Source organism: Sorex araneus, chromosome 5 (assembly GCF_027595985.1).
Source record: "Sorex araneus isolate mSorAra2 chromosome 5, mSorAra2.pri, whole genome shotgun sequence".
Classification (NCBI taxonomy): domain Eukaryota; kingdom Metazoa; phylum Chordata; class Mammalia; order Eulipotyphla; family Soricidae; genus Sorex; species Sorex araneus.
This window is the reverse complement of record NC_073306.1, coordinates 117,229,446-117,250,642: the sequence shown is the minus strand read 5'-3', so window position 1 is coordinate 117,250,642 and position 21,197 is coordinate 117,229,446. Positions and strand designations below refer to the sequence as shown.

The 21,197-nt window shown below is 48.2% G+C and overlaps 1 protein-coding gene across 1 annotated transcript; it reads right to left on the bottom strand.

Annotated features, from left to right (window-relative positions):
* Positions 1-4,599: 4,599 nt before the first annotated feature.
* On the bottom strand, positions 4,600-14,609 carry BPIFA3 (BPI fold containing family A member 3). Its single transcript, XM_012933644.1, has 8 exons — positions 14,577-14,609; positions 14,318-14,456; positions 9,916-10,066; positions 7,529-7,636; positions 6,911-7,060; positions 5,882-5,966; positions 5,107-5,170; positions 4,600-4,634 (listed from the first exon to the last, which is right to left on the bottom strand). The coding sequence occupies exons 1-8, from the start codon at positions 14,607-14,609 to the stop codon at positions 4,600-4,602; spliced, it is 765 nt and encodes a 254-aa protein (XP_012789098.1).
* Positions 14,610-21,197: the final 6,588 nt, after the last annotated feature.

Sequence of the window (21,197 nt, the reverse complement as noted above, 5' to 3'; positions counted from 1 at the left end):
GACCCTGTGGCTTCCGTCCTCCACCCATACCCTTTTCCTTCCTCCTGCAAAGAAAGTGATAGGTCTTTGTTTACACCATGGGACTTTGGAGCTCATTTCAGATGAAGGGACTCAGGGGCAAGGAGGTGATGTGTGGGACCTGTTAGAGCAACTCACCTGCTGTTAACACTCCATGAGCAAAATAGAGGAGGAGGAAGAGGAGTAAATATGCATTTAGTGAGCAATTACTGGGCAACAGAGACTCTCCTGGTGAACCTCATCTATATCAGAAATGGTTGGCCTTGTTCTTCACGTCAGGAGACAGGTTCAGAGAGCGGGGGCACCTCTCCTGGAAACACCATGAGTGGTGGTGGTGTCAGATGCCACCATGTCTGGTGTCATGGTGTCCTGCCATTTGCTATGAGCCCATCAGAACTACTAAGTTTGGGCTTAGGCTTCGGCTAGTGTCCATTCTAGAAAACACCCGGTTTTCTCCCAAATAGACAATCTCACCAGAGTGGAAATGCAGGCCAGGGGTGCTAGAATAATCCAGGGGTAGATAATAACCCAGGTTCACTGAAGATCAGTTAGCTCACGAGGAGGAGGTAGATTTCTAGGAGGCACTGCATGGTTCTGTTTTCTGAAAAGGGGATGATTGGCCGAGCACATTTGGGGACCTTTGCTAGACACCTCCACAACTGTGTCTTATTGGTCTTCCAAAAGGGGTCCAAAAGGTTACTATGGTTCAAGTCTGGTGGGTGGAGTCAACTACCACCTTTGTGGTACAACTGAGGCAGGTAGGACAAGATGCTGATGGCAGTTCATGTTGTCAGGTACCAAGCAGCAGGGTGGAGTCTGCACAAGTGTAATGGAGGAAGAGGTCTTTGTGGCCAGTTTCTCAAGTTCAACTCCTTTGTGGCCCTGGGCATGTCCCCCAGCCCTTTGAGTTTCATTTTCCTTCACAGTGAAATATGGGGGATGAAATTTGCCTTTTGGGACATGGGGGTGATGAATAGACAACTGGCTGGGGTCTCTCTGCACAGCCTCATGGGACCACACATTTCTTTTCCAGTGAATTGTTTCCCCAACACTGCATGGTCCCTCACCAGAGCAGAGAGATGAGAGTCCCTGCTAATCAGCCCAGAATGTAAATGAAACCAAAGGCAAAATAAAAGGAAAAAAGAATGTTTGGGGTTGGATACATATTATAGGAGATAAGGCCTTGCATGTGGTTGAACCTGGTTCAGTCCCTGGCATCACACATGGTCCCCTGAGCACTGCAGTAGAAGCCCATGAGCACCACAGGGTGTGGCCCCAACCCCCTACCTCCCCCAGAATCAATCATGTTTCATGGGACCCTAGAACTCTAGCATGTCCCACCACTCTTGGGGCGGGGGTTGGACAGTGAGCTGGGAAGTGGAGACATCAGGAGCCCCCTGGCTGTCCAACTCCAAATACCAGCTATGCCAAAGCAGGAGGAGCCAGCCTGTGGTCTCTCGACCTCTGACCCATGGCTGTGAGGTCAGACCTGATTTCCTTTGGCTGGCTCAGCCGATGACTCCAAACAAGATGCCCTCTCTCTTCCAGCCTCAGTTTCCTCATCTATACCAGGAAGCTAAGCACCTCCTGTGCCCATGGGTGAAGCGAGAGTGCAGGAAGAAGCCCTGGGCTCTGGAGTGAGAGCCACCGGCAGGCAGGGCTGCAGCGAGCTTCTGAGCATGGGTGGGCTGAGTGCTGAGCCCCCCTGGCCCAGGCCCCAATCTTAACAGAGTGCCAATGTTCAATGAGCCCTCTCCCCCCTTCCCAGTGGTGGTAACAGGAGCCCATAACTCAATACACCTCAAGACAAGAAGGAAGCAGAATGTGAGAAACCCAGGACGGCCTTAAAGGAGGCGCCCAGGGTGCCTCCCAAAGGGCCAGGAGGAAAACAGACAAAAACTGCCTTGACCCAGGGGATGGGCTGCCTTGCGGAAGGATGGGGCCCAGCCTTGTGTTTGCTCTTGGAATCCTGAGCAGGAAACCCTCGCCCCAACTCAAGGCTGTCAATAGAAATCCCTTGTGCGAACGTTTAGAGTTGCAAATCCCCGGTGAAGCATTTCGGATTAGGGAGACCCATTGAAAGATGGAGACCTGAGGCGCTCTGCCCTGCTCTCGCCTCCAAGCTGTGGGCACTTCCTTGTTTGAGTTTGTCAGCCCCACTGAATGTCTGCTCTATCACTTCCACTCAGGCGTATAGGGTCTGAGTGTGTGTATGTGTGTGTGTGAACATGAGTGATGTGTATGTGTGAGTGTGCATGTGAGTGTGTGTGGGTAAGTATGTGTATATGTGATGTCTATGGTTATGTGTATGTGGATATGCATGTGTGTCTATTGAGTATGTACAAAGTGTACAACTGTGTGTGGGTGGATATTTGTGTGTTGTATGTGTGTGAGTATGTGTGGCATGAATGAGTGTGAGGTTGTGTGTGGTATGTATGAATGCCTATGAATGTGTTTGAGTAAGTGGTGTGTGTCTGACTGTGTGAGAGCATTGTGGGTATATTTGTGTGAATGTGGTATTTGGGTGTATTACGAGTATGTGCATATGTAAGGGGGGGTGGTATATATGTGTGTCTGAGTACATGAGTGTGTGTGGTGTGTGATGTATGAGTGAATTGTGTGTTTGAGTATGTATGTGGGTGTATTTGAGAACATGAGTGTGTATGAGTGTGTGTGTTGTATGTGTGAGTGGTGTGGGTGATTGTGCATGTGAGTGGGGTAGGAGGGAGAGAGATCCAGAGCTCACAAGTGTGGGGTCTGCAGATGGGTTGCCTGACTGTGTGTGTGTATTTATGCTCAGCATTTCCTCACTGAAGTGATTCTGTCTCTCTGAGCCTCAGGCTCTTACTCCTAGGACAGGGGTGAGGTTTTGTGCCTCAGAGAGTTACGTGGGGGTTGGCAAGAGGCTGCATGTCAGCTGGGAGCCCAAGCCCATCCCATGCCAAATGTGACCCTGTGTCTGCCCAACTAAGACCCTCAGTGCCTGTGTGCTTGTCTCTCAACTTTTCAGGATGACTGAGGAGTGCAGGAACCTGTATTGGAGACTTGACCAGCCCAAACAAATAGCAATGGAGGAGATGGTTTGTTCGGTTAGCCCCTGCTGAACATGGGGATTTTCACATGCACCCAGCAAACATCATTTAGGATTAGAATGTTTGATTTGAGCACTTAGCACACAGAAGAAAAATGCACGGAAGTTTAGCTTCAGGAATTTTCACAAACTCAAAGTTTTCCTGGTATGCAGCACCCAGATTAAGAAACACTGTGGCCAGTGCCTGCTGGAGCATTTCCAGTTACTAACCATCCCCCGGTGGTAGCCACTAGCTTGTTCTTGAATAGGTTGTTTTTGAGCTTTCTATAAATAAGAGATGCTGTGGGTGTGTGTGTATGCATTTTAGGTCCTGTGTGTCTGTAAGTCATCATTACTGCTATATGGGTGACTCTTGCAAAATATCCACTCAAAAAATGTAACCATTCTTTCACTGGACTTTTAGGAGTGTTCTCACTAGCATTGCTTCCCAAGAAATCCTGTCCAGGTCTCAGGGTGCCGTGTGTGTCCATATTTGAGGTGCACATACTAGGGGAGGGAGGGCAGGCTCCAAGAGTGGCTGAAGCCTTGCTTTAGAGCCTCCCATGTTCAGGTCACTGTGGCACAATCTCCCCCCAGGATCCGGGTGCTGGTTCCTGTTATTCACATCCTACATAGTCTCTGATTCCATCTTACAGAGGAGGAAGACTAGGGGCCAAGTGACTTATCCCCAGTAGGATCCATCCACTCACAGTGATCCCTATGCTGGGGACTGGGGCTCAGTCATCACCATTCCAACTTTGCAGCAGGTCTCAGGGGCTGAGTTGAACTTGAACTCAGCTCTACCACCACCATTAATGTGCATCCCCCTTGCCATGCTGTGTCTACACTCCCCAGGAGCCCCACCTCCATTTAAAAAAATTTTATTTATTTATTTATTTTGCTTTTTGGTTCACACCCGGTGATGCACAGGGGTTACTCCTGGCTCATGCACTCAGGAATTACTCCTGGCGGTGCTCGGGGGACCATATGGGATGCTGGGAATCGAACCCGGGTCGGCTGCATGCAAGGCAAACGCCCTACCCGCTGTGCTATTTCTCCAGCCCTGCCACCTCCATGTTTGACATGGAGTTGGTTCTCAGTTAATATGAGCTGAATGAAGGAGATGGGAAGTTTCCATAGGGCCCTCCTGGCATGGATGAGCCAACCCTCAGGTAGCTTCTGACTCTAAGATACAGGAAGAGGAGGTTTTCTCTGGTGTTTCTGGACTGATGGTCAGACCCAAGTCTGTTCAGTCGCATGATGGACCTTCAGTGGGTACGATCTTGGGAACCCAGACCTCAGGGTCAGGTACAGGGGGTTCCTCTGTACCCTCCAAAGCTAGTATATACTACGAGATAACTGAATTTCACAGGGCCTGTGGGTACAATTTATGGGGCAGCAGAAGCTCTACTCAAGGAACACTAAGGCCCCCAGACACAGATCGTTTTCTTCTGACCATCAGTGAATGGCTGGAGGACATTCTGGCCTGGTGCTTGTGGCGAATGTAAGGCTCATAGTTGGCTGAGTTCTTGAGCCACGGCCTGTTCTGTGAGGAGAAGAGGAAATATTGGCACCAGCATGCCTTCCCCTTCATACCCCACGTCCACACTGAAGGGGACTCACTATTATCCGTGTCAACCCCTTCAGGCTGGTGCCAGAAGCGCTCATGTTAAGTCCCTCTTCAGAGGGTCTCTAATTACACGCATCTGTCTTCTGCCCACTGCGTGAGGGAGGGGAAGATCAGGGTTGGTGGTCCCTAAGGAATTGGGGTGGAGTGCTACAATCAATGATAACCTGGGGAGTTGGGGGCTCAGAGCGCATGATCTTCTTGGGATTGACTCTTTGAGGGGAGAGTAATGGTACCAGTAATGGTCACCTCTGGTGCTCTCAGGGCACTGCTGGCAGCACTCTCACCCTTCCTCCACTTGGTGGACCCTCACTCTGAGCCTCCAGAGGTGGTACCACTGCCAGACCACCTGCCCACCCAGGCCCCTTCCTGAGCAGATGTACACACTCACCCATGAGGCTTTTCAAGAGCTTCACGTCCAGCTGCCTGAAGATATCTTCAATCAGAGGGCACATCTGGGCCACCAACATAGAGCAAAGGGTCAGAGCAACGACCAGAGAAAGAAAACTGAAGGGCTGGCATCTGGAAGCTCAGATGCCACCAGATTTCCAGAATTGTACGAAAATGACTTCCTCACATTAAGCCCCAGGGCAGCACCCAGGGCCACGCACAGCACTGTCTTGCTTATCTCCCTGAAGCCTCGGGACACTCTAATAGTCAGGGACAGGGATGGATGGTTCCCAGGCTACATCTGGGGAAAGCCAGCCCAGGAACACTGAGACAAGGATACAGCCAGGAGAGGGAAACACTGAAACCTTTTTGGGGGAGAGGGGAGGTTGGTTTTTGGGTCACATTCCAGTGGTTCTCAGGACTTCTCCTGCCTCTGTGCTTCCTGATCCCATGCTCAGGGGACCATATGGGGTGACGAGGATCCAAACCAGGTCAGCCACGTGTGAGGCAAACACTGTACTCCGGTCCCAACGCTGAAATTTTTAGTTGGCATATTTCAGGTTCTAAAGCCTCAGGCTTGAGATTTTTCACTGGACTTCTCAGATGTATCTGCATCTATACCTATCTATAGCCTTCTCTTTACATATCCATGTCCATAGGATCTATATCCACACCCACATCCACCTCTATATCCTTCTATATGCTAGATCTAAATCTTTTTCTACCCTGATCTCAAAATTAAAGATGCCCAAATAAACTGTCTTTCTCTAATTTACCTGACTTTCTACCAGGTGTGGGATAACACGTTCCAGATTATTTCTGAGATTGCGGAGGAAAAGTAGCATCTTCGGTGTACAATCACTAGAAAGAGAAACAGAGGGACAGAATAGATACATAACAGGCCAGAGAGAGGGCAAGGGCCTCATGCTGAGTCTACAGGACCTGGTCACTTCACACCCAGCCTGGAATTAGAGGTCCCCCTGTGAGTCACCAAGAGGCACCATGTGGAACAGCTAGTTAGTGCTGCCTCAATTACAACCAGGTGAGTAAGTGCTCAGGTTCAAACTTTTCCTGCTCTGTCCTCTCCATAAATATCTAGCATGGTCTGGGCACTCAGCAAACGGCTGGTGAATAAATAAATGGACTAAACGTTGACTAAAGTAATGGAGGATTTCATTGCATTTGTCATTCTGCAGTTATAGAAAGTCAGATACAAATCTTGCCTTCAAAGGACTCCCAGTCTGTTGGAGTCGACAGACCTGGTGAGTCAGGATATAGCTCATCACATCACTCTATTTTTCTTGTATTGTTCACTCCCCTATGTCTAGCATCAAGCTCTAGGTTGCCAGTACATCAAGAATGAACAATTGTTGAAGAGGATTGTTAGAGGGCCAGGGAAGGCATTCTGGGCAAAAGATTGGCTATGTGCAAAGGCATGTTGGGATGAAGTGCTGTGGGGGTTACTAGAGGGATGACTCCCTCCTGGAGCCTAGAGACCAAAGAGCTACAGAATTAGGCAGGGGAGAGGACAAGGAGAACCCTGAGGGTTTGAAGCACGGATCAAGGGCATGGCTAGATTTCTGGACTAGAAGGGTATCTCTGCTGCAGGAGGGGTGGGGGAGAATGAAATGAAGAAGGTGAGACCCCAAGTAAGGAAAGGTCAGAGGCAGCTCCCAGGAAGTTGTTCATGGGATAGTGGTCATGGAGAGGGAGAAGAAGGGAGGGAGGAAGACTATGGGGAGTCACTGGGAAAAATAGACTGCAGAGAGGCGGCCCTGGGCAGAGGGAGTGAGCTGGGACCTTACTCATTGCGGAATGTAAAGTTGACACTTCTGGGTTCCACGTGGCAAATGCCTATCACCAGGTCCCTGCGGCCAAACTCATCTTTCTCTAGCCAGAACTCCACAATGAGGTTCAGGCTTGTGTGCAGCTTTGCCATCTTGTTTTTGAAGGACCTGGGGACAACAAGTGGGGAGGGAGAGGGAAGAGGCACAGAAAGAGTTGAAGGAGATGGAGGCAGCCCGCAGGAAAAATGGCTCTGCATGTGGATGGGCACTGCCCACACTCAGGGCTTCTGACAATCAGCCCATAGGGCCACATTTTGTGCATTCAAGTTCTGCAGTTAATGACTTGGCAGAAAACTTCTGTTGTCCAGAGTCAGTTCTTATTAGACCACATCCTAAAGCTGAGAGAGTTCAGCTCTGTTTTCAATTTTTTTTTATCACTTACCTGTGACCTTCCTTGCTTTGAGACAGTGGATGTTAAAGAACAAGAGAAAGGAAGGATGGTGAGATACAGTGGCTTTCTCTTTTAAAATCAGGCCCAGTAGTGAACTGACACAGGTTTAAATGGGCGATTCTCCAGTTTCCAGGGCTCACGATGGTGAAGTGACCCATACACACCCCACCTTCTGTACAACTCACGGTTTCAAGTCAACGTCAAATTCATGGGAGATATTTGCTGAGAACCAGTCCTCATGGAAAAACATCCAGATCTCTTCATAGTTTAGACGAACATTGGTGATGTTAATGCTGCAGAGAAGATCAAAGGACTTGCCAGACCAGAGACCTCAGAGGTCAAGGCTGTGGTCTGACCAGCAAGGTCAGGCCATCCATACAGTAGGCAGATAAGGGGACTTTTAAAGATGCACTGAGTGCAAGAACCAGCATGCCCAACCACAGGCTGCCCCCAGATACCCCTAAAGTTTCGCACAACTTATTTGTGTAACCAGTCAACTGCGGACTGGAGCCTGGCCCTATTCTCAGGCAAGACCCCCTCTCAGATGTACTACCATCTGTCCAGGTACCTGAATTCAAACCCCAGGAACAGTTTTTAAAATTTTTTTACTTATTCCAACCCTCACTGCCCCCGCCCCCCAAAAGCAACTCAGGAGCAAAGCAGTTTGGCTCTGCTCGGAGAAGATAGCCTGAGTTCGAACACTCCAACCTCCTGTCACTCCACAGGTCCAGATGGTCCCCAGTTCTTTTTAATTTTTTTATTTTATAAAATTGTTCACAATATTTGATTACTTTTAACTTTCAAACACCAATCCCACCACCATTACACCTTCCCACCACCATATTTTGGGTGTTTCCATCCCGAACCTCAATCCCTGCCCCAAAGCAGAACCGAAATAATATATTTCCCTCTAAGCTTGGTTGTCTCCTACTTTGAGTCCCATCAAATGTGGTGCAGTACTCCCGGAGTATGGGTAGCGTGTGTTCTATGAAGTGTCGTGTGGCCACAAATGTGGCCGCGAGGAAAAGGTTCACTCATGGGTGAGGCTCGGCCCAAGCATGTGGAAAGCGACCGTGAGCATGGCGGCAGTTGAGTTCTGGAGGTTTTCGGCTGCTGAGGCTGGGTCCCTTGGAGCGGGGAGGGATCTCACCTACCCCCCTCTGGCGTGCCCCCAGTGAAACAGCCTGGCGCAGGGTCTGGCAGCAATGGCTAGGGCGAGCATCATGTTATGTTCCCTTCCGAGAGAGAAGGTTTCCACTTCTTAACTGGAGATGCTCTATGGGCTTTCTAGGTTCCTTGCCACGTTCCTGACCACACTATCGACTGTACTTCTTGTTGCAATGGGAGAGACCCTAACCTTCCCCTGTTGCTCAGTGGCCTCCTTTGCTTTCTCACAATTCTGGGAATAAAATCAGAAGCCACACTTGGTCCCTGAAATTCTTGGAGCTGACTCCACTCACCCCCAGAGCCCTATCTGCTACCAAACTACCGCTTTCTCTCCTGGCCACTGAGTGCTCTTCCTTCCTACCCTCATGCAACAATCTCTCTCCTACCCCAGGACCTTTGCACTCACTTCAGCCTCTCCCCATTCATTCCTCCTTCCTTCTTCCATCTAATCATTCACACTTCTCTGGGAGGGTACCTCTTTAGGATTATCTCCTGATCTGGTCCCTCATGCAAAATTTGTCTTTATAACATCTCCCTCTCACCTGGAGAGTTATTTACTTCCAAGGCTAAACTCACCTGTTCCAACTTAAGACCCAAATAGGAGAGGACTTTTGGGGTATGGTCTACCCCAGGTGCTGGCACACAAAAGACAATCACTGGGAGGGAGGGGAGGGTGGCCTCACACATCAGGGAATCCCCAAGGGTGAGTAAGTGCTGGTTCAAATGGAGAGCACGAGGGATGTGGACTGGGAGGAGGGCTCTGGGAGTCAGAGACAAGAGGGAGGAAGGTGGTAGTCGGCACTCAGGACAGGGAAGCTGAGACTCCTGCAATCTCCAGAGGAAGGAGTGACAGTGGAGGCATGCACATGGTTTTGTGAGGCTGAGCAGAGCCATTCAGGGCACCTGCATCAGCACCGGACAATGGAGGAAGCCCCTACAAGTTCTGGAGGCAGAGATGGTTATTATGTCCGCTTCCCCGCTGAGGACTCAAGATGATGCCCAGAGAACTCAAATACCCTGCTCAGACTCACACATCCATCAAGCATTAGAGTGGGGGCTCGTGCTCTGGCTATATTCCCAGGTTGTTTTGGTACGCCGGATATTTATCTGGGATGTGTTCCGAGTCCCTACATCACAGATGTAGTCAGACGGACGGGTCCAGCAATTTCCCCTAAGGTTGGTAGCAGAGTAACATGTAAATACAGACACTTTAACCCCCTTCTCTAAATATTCCCTTTTTTGGGGTTCCTCCTACTCATGCTTATATTGGGCCTCATTCTTCTTCCTTTATTCCCTCCTTTCTGTCTTTGCAGTGCTGCACTTCCATCCCTTCCACACTGCCCTCTAACCAGGGATTTATAAAGAGCCCGGGGAGGGGGAGCCCAGGGTGGGTTCCAGACCTCACCTGACTTCTTGCTGCTTCTGGAGGCCGATACTGCCAATCAGCCAGCTCACCATCCCAAGAGCCATCTGCCCTGAGGCATTCACACTGTTCAGGAGGCGGAGGTTCTGGATCCGGCTCTCTGCATTGTGCGTTATGAGACCCTGGACAAGAACTGGAAGTGTACAAGGATATTGCACAGCATTATGGGAACGGGATGTGGAGTCGGGAGGCTCAGGCTGCAGGCTGGCACTCCCACCCCACTTCCAGCTGAGTGGTGGGAACTGTCACCCTCCCTCTCCCCCTGCTGACAGTCTTCATCCTGCTTTTTAGGATGGAGAAGACACAGCAGCAGAAAGGTTGATGGACAATATGCATTCAAAGGGCTGGAGCAATAGCACAGGGGGTAGGACGTTTGCCTTACACGTGGCCAACCCGGGTTTGATTCCCAGAATCTCATATGGTTCCCTGAGCACCATCAGGAGTAATTCCTGAGTGCAGAGCCAGGAGTAACCACTGTGCATCGCTGGGTGTGACCCAAAAAGAAAAAAAAAGGCAATCAAAGGGGATCTCCTTCGAAAGGGCTGTATTTCATGGAAATGGAGCCCAGAAGCCTGACCAAGGGAACGCAAATCACAATAAATGTTGGCTGAAGGAAAAATAGGGGAGCAGGTAGGGAAGGAATAAATGTAATTCCTCTCACACCACATCCATAATGAACTACAGCAGAACTGAATGGGTTCCAAAACAGGGAGGGAATTTTAACAGCGATGGTCATGCTCAAATCCTGCCTCTCTGCTTCTAGACTTGCTCTCCAGCCATGATGGGGGCCTAATGGCTCTGATGCACCTTGAAGCTCACCACAGGGCACATTGATTTTACTGACTTGTCCCTGATTTTTGATTGGGTCCTGTGCTGAGTACTGTGGGTGACTGAAGCGCAGCAGAAAGAGCAGTTTTCACTCCATTTCTCCAGTTCCAGCCCACAGTAACTCTTTAGAACCCTCAAATTTTTATGGACAACAAACAAGAGTTTCTGGGGTCATAATTTGAGTTCAAGCCCTGGCTTTGTCAGCTCCCCAAGTTATCGTTCTCTCCTTCATCACAGGGGCAGTGATGATACCCATGTAAGAGCTGATGAGAAATATTGGGGCCATTCCTCCAGAGCTTTCAGCTTCTAATGGACTTTAAGGCTTGTGCTGACCCCATAGACACAAGCCAGTTTTTTTGTCTAGTAGGAGAGACAGCTGGAGCGATAGCACAGTGGATAGGGCATTTGCCTTGCACGTGACTGACCTGGGTTCGATTCTTCCGTCCCTCTCAGAGAGCCTGGCAAGCTACCAAGAGTATCTCGCCCTCACGGCAGAGCCTGGCAAGCTCCCCGTGGCGTATTCGATATGCCAAATACAGTAACAACCAGTCTCATAATGGAGATGTTACTGGTGCCTGCTGGAGCAAATCGATGAACAATGGGATGACAGTTTTACAGTGCTACAGTAGGAGAGACATGCATGAACTGATACTTCAAGGATATAGTGAAACTATAAATACATGCTGAAATTCTTAGGAGTTCCTGGTTAGAGTAACAGTTGGGAATTTGTGAATAGCAGATACTGTAGTTTCCAACCCAGTATCTACCTATTAGACCATCTGTCCTTCCACTTGTTCGTCTTTTATTCATCCATCTATCTTTTGATCTATCCATCCACCCACCAACCTATTTACCTTTTTGTTTTAGTTTTTGGGCCATACCTGGTTGGTGGTGCTCAGGGCTTGCTCCTGGCTCTGCAGTCAAGGGTCTCTCCTTGGTGGGGCTTGGTTGACTATATGTGTTGCCTGGGATTGAACCTAGTTATCCATGTGCTAGGCATGTGACCTAGAGTCTGTACTGTCGGTCCACCTCCCCAACCCCATCTATCCACCTTTATCTACCATCCTCTTATCCATCCTTTGACTCATCCACCCTATCATTCCTATGTTTATATTCAGTCTCTGTTCAACTCTTGGTCCTACTAAGGCTGTTGACAATCTGTGCCATCATTGTATGGTGGTTCTTTCAAGTTCAAGTTGTTGTGAAGTTAGAGGAATTATTTGAAAAAATAGGGTTTATGTTCTAGGGGAAGGTTTATTTCTCTTTCTCCAACTGGAAAGGAGCAAAGCAGCCTATAGCTATGATAGTAACTGGCCACCATTTTTCTACCACACTGGGAACCGGCATCCTGGGAAAGATATTTGCTGATAGAAGAGTTAAAGAAATGGACAAGATATGGTCTTAAATAGAAACTCCAAGATGTTTATTTTAACTAAACTTGAGGGTTTTTCCTACTCATGATTGATGGTTATATAAAATAACCTTTAAAAAATTTTTAAACCAGCATGAGTTGAGTCTTTTAAATTACTTATGGTTAATGACTCCAGTTGATACGTAGAGGTAAATTATACTGGTGAATAAAGCCATAGTTGTAAAGACTTTGCACACACATTCCTTCATTCAGTTTAAAAATAACCACACTGAACAGCATTTGAATTGGAGTAATTATACAGTAAGGTCACTGTCACTGTCATCCCATTGCTCATCGATTTGTTCAAGCGAGCACCAGTGACGTCTCTCATTGTGAGACTTATTGTTACTGTTTTTGGCATATCCAGTATGCCACGAATAGCTTGCCAGGTTCTGCCATGTGGGCTCGATACTCTCGGTAGCTTGTGGGCTCTCCGAGAGGGGCAGAGGAATCGAACACGGGTCGGCCGCATGAAAGGCTTACAGCTGTGCTATCGCTCCAGCCCAATTATACAGTAAGGAAACTTGGATAATCAATTGTATGTATATCAACATCATTGGGCATCTAAGTGAAATGTATACCTTTATTGCAAACCATAAAATGCCAAATTGTGAGGAAAATAGGAAACATTGATCATCTAAAGTCATTATTAAATAGGAAACATTGATCATCTAAAGTCATTATTAAATTTGGGGGCCGGAGGGACAGTACAGTGGTTAGGGCATTTGCCTTGTACCTGACTGATCCAGGTTTGAATCCTAGAAACCCATGTGGTTTTCATTATTAAATGGAAATACTAACTGAAGATATCATTACCAAAAACTTAAAATCTAAAATATTTTTATGGAAGAAACTTTATCAAATGTTTATGAGTCAGTTGTGAAGGAAACTGAAAAAACAGCAGATGCCAAATTTGTTTTATGAGGCTAGTAAAACTGGCCTCTGTTCAAGAATAATACAAAGAAAGTTACAAATCAATTTTACATATGAGAAATTAACTATTAGAGGGGCTGGAGAGATAGCACAGCGGGTAGGGCGTTTGCCTTGCACGCGGCCAACCGGGGTTCAAATCCCAGCATCCCATATGGTCCCCTGAGCACGGCCAGGGGTAATTCCTGAGTGCAGAGCCAGGAGTAACCCCTGTGCATCGCCAGGTGTGACCCAAAAAGAAAAAAAAAGAAATTAACTATTAGATAACAGATATAATAGCTAATAGTATAATAGTATAACATAATAGTATAATAGTACATTTTAGTATTATATATTATAAATGCATTATAATATATGATAAAAATGATATTTTTTGATACAAAGTGCATTATCAATGACATTAGTACAAAAATACCATATCTTTCCAGATATGCTAGGTGTTCAACAATATAAGTTATCATTTTCACAGATTTATTTTTAGATTTTTAGATATAGAAAAATATTGTTAAAGGTCAATACTGAATGATGATTTGAAAAAAAAACCTTTAAACTAGAAACATAAAAAGGAATCCTTAGCATAATAAAAACTACATAATTCTTAGCATAATAAAGACTTAGCATAATAAGTCTTATGAATAAAAGACTTGGCATCATAAAAAGACTACAGAAGACATTAAACTTTGTGGGTAATTCTAGATACCTTTCGTATTCCAGTGGTAGGTTTTAGCTAAACTGAGAGATAGTAAAAGGCACAAGAAGAATAAGATTTAGAAATAAAGAGCTAAAACTCACTATTTTCAGATAAAGTGGAAATTATAAAAGAGAGTTCAGCTCTGTGATTCATAAGAGCTAGGATATACTCTGAACGGCCATAGTATCAACTCTACTGCCTTTAAATTTTTTTTTATTTTTTTGTTTTTTGGGGTCACACCTGGCGATGCACAGGGGTTACTCCTGGCTCTGCACTCAGGAATTACTCCTGGCGGTTCATGGGGGACCATATGGGATGCTGGGAATCGAACCTGGGTCGGCCGCACACAAGGCAAGTGCCCTACCCGCAGTACTATCGCTCCAATCCCCTCAACCACCTTAAGATCCAAGCAAAGAGGAAGAAGAGACTGGCCAGACCCCTCCCCGCAAGGCCCTGGTGGGGCCCGGGGTCCCCTCTGTCACACTCCCTGCCGTGATGGGGAGCAGGACACAGGTGCTGCTTACTTCTCACCAGGGCGGAATTGCTGTCTATCTGGATGTCTGCCAGGCCAGCCAAGGACTGCCTGTATAGTGCCGAGAGTGAGAACAGCACGTTGATAAGAACCAGGAGCCACCAGAGTAGATGCATCTTGAGTTCTGGGACCTGTGGGTGTCAAAAAGGGTCAGATGGTGGCTCAGGGGACTGCCTGGATGGTTGGGCCCATGGTTTCCTATGGGAAGATGACACCAAAAGTCATCTTCCCAGCATGCTGTGGGAAGCTACCCTGATGGGCTGGGGCAGCTGCCACTGGGGCATACTCACATGGTGAGGGCCACAGGTGGAACGCTGGAGGAGAGGCCAGAGCTCCAGAGGGGGGCCTTGTTGCTTAGAAACGCTCAGTGGAGTCCACTGTTGGGTCATCCGGGATGTGCTGTCTCCAAACTCTGCTCAGACTGGATGTCGGTGACTCCAGTGAGTGGATGAGTGAAGACAGCTAATCCCAAGCCTCTGATTGGACAAGACTCTTTTTTGGGAGGAAGGTCTTCCTCAATGCCGCCTCAATGCCTTCTGGCCAGGAGCTGGGTGCTAACGAGTGTTTGTGGGGCCACTGAGCAGTTGGCCACGTGAGGAAGGCTCTCTCTAAAACTCCCCCACCACACTGGAAGTTTCTTCAGGACAAGGTGTCATTCTCGTTCTTTGTCATGTGTCCAGTGCCATGTTTACTACATGGCAGTCCTCATGTGGGGGTGTTAAATGATACGCAGGTGTCACTGAGCACAAGGGAGTGAGTCAAAAAAAGTAGACACAAGGTAGCACAATTTACAATAGCCAGAATCTGGAAAAAAACCCTGAATGCCCAAGAACAGACGACTGGTTAAAGAAACTTTGGTATATCTACACAATGGAATCCTATGCAACTGTTAGAAAAGATGAAATTATGAAATTTGCATACAAGTAGATAGACATGGAGAGTATCATGCTACGTGAAATGAGTCAGAAAGAGAAGGACAGACATAGTATGACTGCACTCATTTATGGAATATAAAGTAACATAATAGGAGACTAACACCTAAGGATAGTAGAGATATGGGCCAGGAGGAACACTCCATGGCTTAGAAGCTGATCTCATGTGCTGGGAAAAAAAAGGCAGCTGGGATAGAGAAGGGACCACTAAGTAAATGATATTTGGAGGGCTCACTCGGGATGGTAGATGTGTGATGAAGTAGACTATGGACCAAACATGATAATCGCTTAGTACCTGTATTGCAAACCATAACACCCAGAAGGAGAAAGAGGGAATGTGTCTGCCACAAAGGCAGTGCAGGGGGAGGGGGGAAGGGTGGCGGGAGGGATATTGGACATATTGGTGATGGAGAACGGGCACGGGTGGAGGGATCGGTACTCGAACATTGTATGACCGAAACGTAATCATGCAAGTTTGTAAGTCTGTAACTGTATCTCACGGTGATTCATTAAAATAAAAGAAAATTTAAAAAAAAAAGTAGATGCAAGGAGTTTTTGAGAGGGAAGTTTATTACTGATGGCAAGTAAGGAGGTGTGGGACTGGCCTGAACCAGGTCTGCCTTGAGTGAACTGGGACATCTATGGGGTTTTAGCCATTCACGGTTCTGAACACTGAGGAGCTGGAAAAGAATGCGCTCTAAAAACACAGCGGTTACTTCCGTAGGGCTGCCCACCCTCTTAACACAGTAGGAGAAGGATAAGTGCCCTAGCTGGCTGGCTTTGGATCTGATTTAGAGAGGAGGACAGAGAGATTTGAAGACACAGCATCACGTTTACCTTGCTGGCGGTGGGGGGGACCTAGGGTCAGCTCAGCTCCCTCTGTTCTAACCACATCGAGAAAAGGCACCGAATCATCCACCTGCATCCTTCAGAGTGAGCCACTCTGAGGCCTCTTTTCTTGTGTCCCTTAGCCCATGTGCCAGAAATCCCACACTTCCAAACTCCGAACCCAGCTTATGGGTCCTCAGCAGGCATCACCTGGGCCTGAATTACTGCAAAGCTTCCCATCTGCTTTCTTCTCTGGTCCCTTCCAGTCTCTTCTGCCCAGCAACCTGAGGGATCGTTTATTTGTGGGGGTCACACCTGGCGGTTCTCAGGGGTTGACTCCTCGCTCTTCACTCAGGAGTCACTCCTGGCAGGCTAGAGGACCATTTGGAGTGCCAAGGACCAAACCCAAGTAGGCCATGTGCAAGGCAAACACTCTGTCTGCTGTACTATAGCCCAGGCCCCGGAAGGAACATCTTAAGGCCTAAGTCAGACCCTGCCACTGCTTTGCTCAGAACTTCTTGGGCAAAAGCAGAGAGACAGAGAGAGAGTGTGTGTGTGAGGGGAAGTAGAGGCAGGGGAGAGGTGGGATGGGATGGGGGGGATACTGGGGACATTGGTGGTGGAGAATGTGCACTGGTGGAAGGATGGTGTTTGATCATTGTGTGACTGAAACTCAAACGTGAAAGCTTTGTAAGTATATCTCATGGTGATGGTGAGTCAATAAATAAATAAATAAATAAAATAAAATAAACCTTTCCGGGCTCCCCTGAGTAAAAGCTCTGTGATGCCTCTGGCTCTGCGAGCTCCCCAGGAGTTCTTCTTTGAACTCACCCCTGACTCTGCCCCTGACCCACTCCCTTGCAGTGACACAAATGGGAGGTTCTAGACCCTACAAATAATCTGCCGTGAACTCTGAGACAAGGCACCTTTTATTCCAGTGTTCTCCACTGGATGGCCCGGGGTAGGAGATGTGCAGGGTCCTTTGCAAATTTCACGAAGCACTGGGCCCATCTCAGGCCTTTAAGGATTCTTGTTTTGCTTTTCTTTGTTTCTGACGCACGGGTGGCCGTTGGGATTCTTATGATAGTATACCCAGAGCATTAGTTCAGGGTGACGGCTTTCCCCCGCTCTGAGCCCCTTTCTCAGGATTCACGCTCCACTGGGGCGTGTTTGTAGAATATCAGTTTCTTTGCGGTGTATTTTTCTTGTCTTCCTGGTCTTGTGTAACCAGTTGGAATCTTGCTGTTTTTCTTGTCAAGAAAACTGAAGAGTAGATACTGCGGGGAGGAGCAGGCCTCTTGTCCTGGGCTCTCTGGGGGTAGGTGAGCCTCAGGTCGTGTTCTCAGGGCCACTGAATCTAAAGAAGGGACCGTGCAGGGTTGTGGGCCCTTGGAATCTGGAACAAGACTGAGAAGGAAGAAAGGACACTGGGGTGCGGGGAGGCTTAGCGTGGCATCAGCTTGATGCCGCTGCAGCACTTGGATCTTATGTGCTTGCGTTTCTGTGTCTCTCAGGCCCCCAGAGGGACGCTGGCTTTCCCTCTGGGCAGACTTAGTCTCCGGATCTGAGGATCATGTTTTTCTAGGTACATTTTCTTTGTTTGTGGGAAGATGTGCGGGTATTTCACCTCAGGAGCAGGAAGAGGATCATAGTGCCGAACTCAGGGCTGTGGTTCAAGATTAAGGGAATCAGGCTCAGAGCAATGATCAAAGGGTATCCCTGGGGATTTCTGACATCACTCCCCTCTCTGGACCTCACTCTCTCACCTGTAAGCAAGGGGAGTGGGTGGAGTGAATGACCGCAGAGGACAGGGACCAGGACTACCAGAAGTGCACGAACTGTTAGAAGCCTTTGGGAGAGCAGGAAGGAATTACACCAGGTTGGGGAGGGGGGTAGTGAAGGGCAGGCCAGGCCATGGCGGTCTAAGGCAGAGTCTCTCAGTTGGGCACCACATGGTCCTCTGTAGACCACCGCCACCCCCCCACCCCAGGCATTCCAAGCAGAGCCACAAGGGAAAACCAGGTAAGTGGGTAGGACCGGGGCCCAAAAGGGAGTGAGGTCAGAAGGGGGCCATGGCCAGAAATGGGAGACACGCTGGTGCAAATTCAGGGGGAAGCTTGCAGATCTGACCCGATGGGCCTGCACCTGCCCCTCCGTGAGCACATGCCTGAGACGCCAGCTGCTCTCGTCCCACTCCCCTCACCACGAAGGAGAGGTGGCAGGTTCTGGGCACGTGGTGGTGGTGGGTGGGGGTTGATATTGCAAGGACCTCCCTGAAGAGGCAGAGTTTGAGCTGACCTGAAGGCAAAAGCCATCTGTGCTCTGAGTGCCCCCACCCTGCAGAGGGCAGAGATAAAAGGTGGCCCTCTCAACTGGAATAGAGAAGGGATCACCAAGACAATGATGTTTGGAGGAATCGTTCGGGATGGGAGATGTGTGCTGAAAGTAGATAAAGGAGCAAACGTGACAACCTCTCAGTATCTGTACTGCAAACCATAATGCCCGAAAGTAGAGAGAGAGTATGGGGGAAACTACCATGGAGGCAGGGGGAGGGTGGGGAAGGAGAGGCTATACTGGGGATATTGGTGGTGGGGAATGTGCACTGGTGGAAGGATGGGTGTTCGATCATTGTATGACTGAAACTCAAACTTTACAATGAAAGCTTTGTAACTATCTCACGGTGATTCAATAAAAAAATTTTTTTAAGCAGTCACCCTAAAAAAATTAAAAAGGTGGCCCTCTGTGGAGGTGTCCTATGACTCTTACTTCAGCTGAGCTGCTGGGTCCTGATCTCCTCACACCTCTCACCAACCCCCCAACTTCGACAACCAGGAACCAGAGAAACCCAGAGAACATCAGCTCCCGCTTAGCCCCAGGAGATCCTCCGGCTACACCCCAGCTGTGAGATGTTATTATTTCCTTTGGGAGTCAGAGCTGACTAGCACCCCCAGATCAGCTATCAGCACCCTTTATGATGTTAAATGACTTCCTGGAGAGCAAGAGTCTTCCAGGTCTGGAGCAATAGTTCAGCAGATAGGGTGTTTGCTTTGCATGTGGCCAACCTGGGTTCAATCCCTGGCATCCTGTATGGTTCCATGAGCACCTCTGGGAGTGATTCCTGAGGGTACAACCAGGAATAGCCCCTAAGTATCCTTGAGTGCGCATCCCCCACACAAAAGGGAACACATCTTTACCTTTTGTGGACAGCATTATGAAAACGAGAAGAAATATTGGTATGTCTTCCCAAATGTGAAGAAAACGAACGTAGCTAACAGTGGCTTTGGCCCAAGTGCACCCTCTGGTGGTCACTTGTGGCTGCTTCCCCTTCAGCTGCTCTAGGTCCCCAGGTGGGGGAGGTCCCCAAAGCCCCGAGATAAACAAGAAGGGGCTTTGCTGCATCTGGCTCTGCAGGGTATGGGGCCCGTGAGGAATCTGCCTTTGGAGTGATCACTTACGGAGAGGGTGTGTCTGGGAGATGGAGTCGCTGACCCCAGGACACGCAGTGGTCAAAGTGCAGAGCTCAGATCCAGGCTGTCTGTTTCTGAGAGCTCCGACTCCGTCTCTGAATCAATTTTCTCCCAGCCCATGCCCATCATCTGGAACCCTGCACATCTACCAAACTGAGTAGCAGGTTCTCCTGTATTCTACAGAACCCCTTCAAGACTGGAACACACATGGCTGTACCAGGTTGTCGAGGAGCTAGTCTGTTGGTCAAAGCATGACCCTGAACTCTCGCAGCCACTAGAGGGCAGTGGAGGAAAGGAGGAAGCCCAGGGTCCTGCTAGGCGGAGGAGGGAAGGAGGAAGTCACAAAAAGCCACTCAGATCCTCACTTGACTATTAGCTGGGTGCAGACAGGAAATATGCTGAGTCCTCCTTCAAATGCACACCCGACCCCAGCACCCCACTATGAGAAATACGAGTTCCTGAGCCATCAGAAACTAAGGAAGCAATTATCAAAGTCAAAATTCATGAAATAAAAAGAGAAAAACTGGAGAAAGGCAATAAAACTTTTTCCAACGGTTCTTTTAGAAGGTCAATAAAATGGACAGAAATCTAGTTAGCTATAACTAGAAAGACACAAACTGCTGCTTTCCAGAGTGAGAGGGATGGCAACTTTATAGACTTTCTAGATATTAAGGGATGGAAAGGGGGTTTTCCTTCACGTCAGTGAATTCTACAATGTAACAGAAGGATAAATTCCTTGAAAGACACAAACTGCCAAAACTTCTCAAGAAGAAATAGCCACCAAACACCCTAATTTCTATTAAAGAAATTAAATTTGCGATACAAACAAAATCTTGGCACACAGAAAATCGGAGCTGGACAGAGAATACAGCAGGGAAGTTCCCCCAAACACTGTCAGGACTAAGTCCTGAGCGCAGAGCCAGGAGGAAGCCCTGAGCATCACTGGGTGTGGCACACAAACAAGCACTATAGCACTGTCCCGTTGTTTATCGATTTGTTCGAGCGGGCACCAGTAAAGTCTCCATTGTGAGACTTGATGTTACTGTTTTTGGCATATCGGATAGCTTGCCAGGCTCTGCCATGTGGTCGGGATACTCTCGGTAGCTTGCTGGGCTCTCCGAGATGGATGGAGGAATCGAACCCAGGTCAGCTGAGAGCAAGGCAAACGCCTTTCCCGCTGTGCTATTGCTCCAGCCCGGCACACAAACAAACAAACAAACAAACAAAAATTCTCGGCACAGTTTGTTTTAGCACGAAATGGCACATTTTACACAAACTATTTCAGAAAATTGAGGAGGAGGATATATGTCTCAGGTTTAGACTTACAAAAATATGAAAAACAGATAAGGAGGAGCATCCTTTATGAACATATACACAGAGAAGCTCTCAACATACTACTGTACAGTGAAAATAGCATAATATTCGCTTGTTCCTTTACAGAGTCAAATACATCTGACTCACCCTTGAGTACAAATTGCTGTGACTTCAGGATCTGTTCAGGTCTATTCCTGGCCATAGCATGTCGGTTGATGAAAAATCCCTATGGTGCATGTCAAAGGATAATCCAGGCCAGGCGGACCAGATGACACCTGGTTCATGAGGGACTATCTGTGGTTATATGATCTCTGATGGCATGGCAGTTAAT